Below are 670 nucleotides of genomic sequence, written 5' to 3' on the forward strand. Positions count from 1 at the left end.
TCCTCCTCCTCCTCCTCGCCCCCTCCCCGGCCACCCCCGAGGAGCTGCTGGTGGCCACCTCCGCCGGCGCCGTCCGCGGCTTCCACGTCCCCGCCGGCCCCTCCTCGCGCGTGGCCGCCTTTTTGGGGATCCCCTACGCCGAGCCCCCCGTGGGACCCCTGCGCTTCGCCCCTCCCCGCCCCGCCCGGCCTTGGGGAGGGGTCCTGGACGCCCTCTCCCACCCCCACGCCTGCTTCCAGCCGGTGGACACCATGTTCCCCGGCTTCGGCGGCTCCGAGATGTGGAACCCCAACCGCGAGATGAGCGAGGATTGTTTGTACCTCAACATTTGGGCGCCGGAGCCGCGGCCCGAAACGCCGGCGCCGGTGCTGGTGTGGATTTACGGCGGCGGCTTCTACAGCGGCGCCGCCTCGCTGGACGTCTACGACGGGCGGTTCCTGGCGGCGGCCGAGGGGGTTTTGGTGGTCTCCATGAACTACCGGGTGGGCGCTCTGGGGTTTTTGGCGTTGCCGGGTCACCCCGAAGCTCCCGGCAACGTGGGGTTGCTGGACCAGCGGTTGGCGTTGCGTTGGGTGCAGGCCAACATCGCGGCGTTCGGCGGCGACCCCGGCGCGGTGACGCTGTTCGGCGAGAGCGCCGGCGCGGCCTCGGCGGGGCTGCACCTGCTGTC

General features: G+C 72.5%; 1 protein-coding gene across 1 annotated transcript; it reads left to right on the forward strand.

Annotated features, from left to right (window-relative positions):
• Window positions 1-6: 6 nt before the first annotated feature.
• Window positions 7-664, forward strand: LOC121341319 (cholinesterase-like; the record flags this gene model as incomplete). Its single annotated transcript, XM_041414748.1, has 1 exon — window positions 7-664. A coding segment is annotated over exon 1 (413 nt), but the record flags the coding sequence as incomplete, so codon positions are not given.
• Between the last annotated feature and the right edge of the window lie 6 nt (window positions 665-670).

The sequence above is a fragment of the Onychostruthus taczanowskii genome, unplaced genomic scaffold (genome assembly GCF_017590055.1).
Source record: "Onychostruthus taczanowskii isolate IOZ18803 unplaced genomic scaffold, ASM1759005v1 scaffold4641, whole genome shotgun sequence".
Lineage (NCBI taxonomy): Eukaryota > Metazoa > Chordata > Aves > Passeriformes > Passeridae > Onychostruthus > Onychostruthus taczanowskii.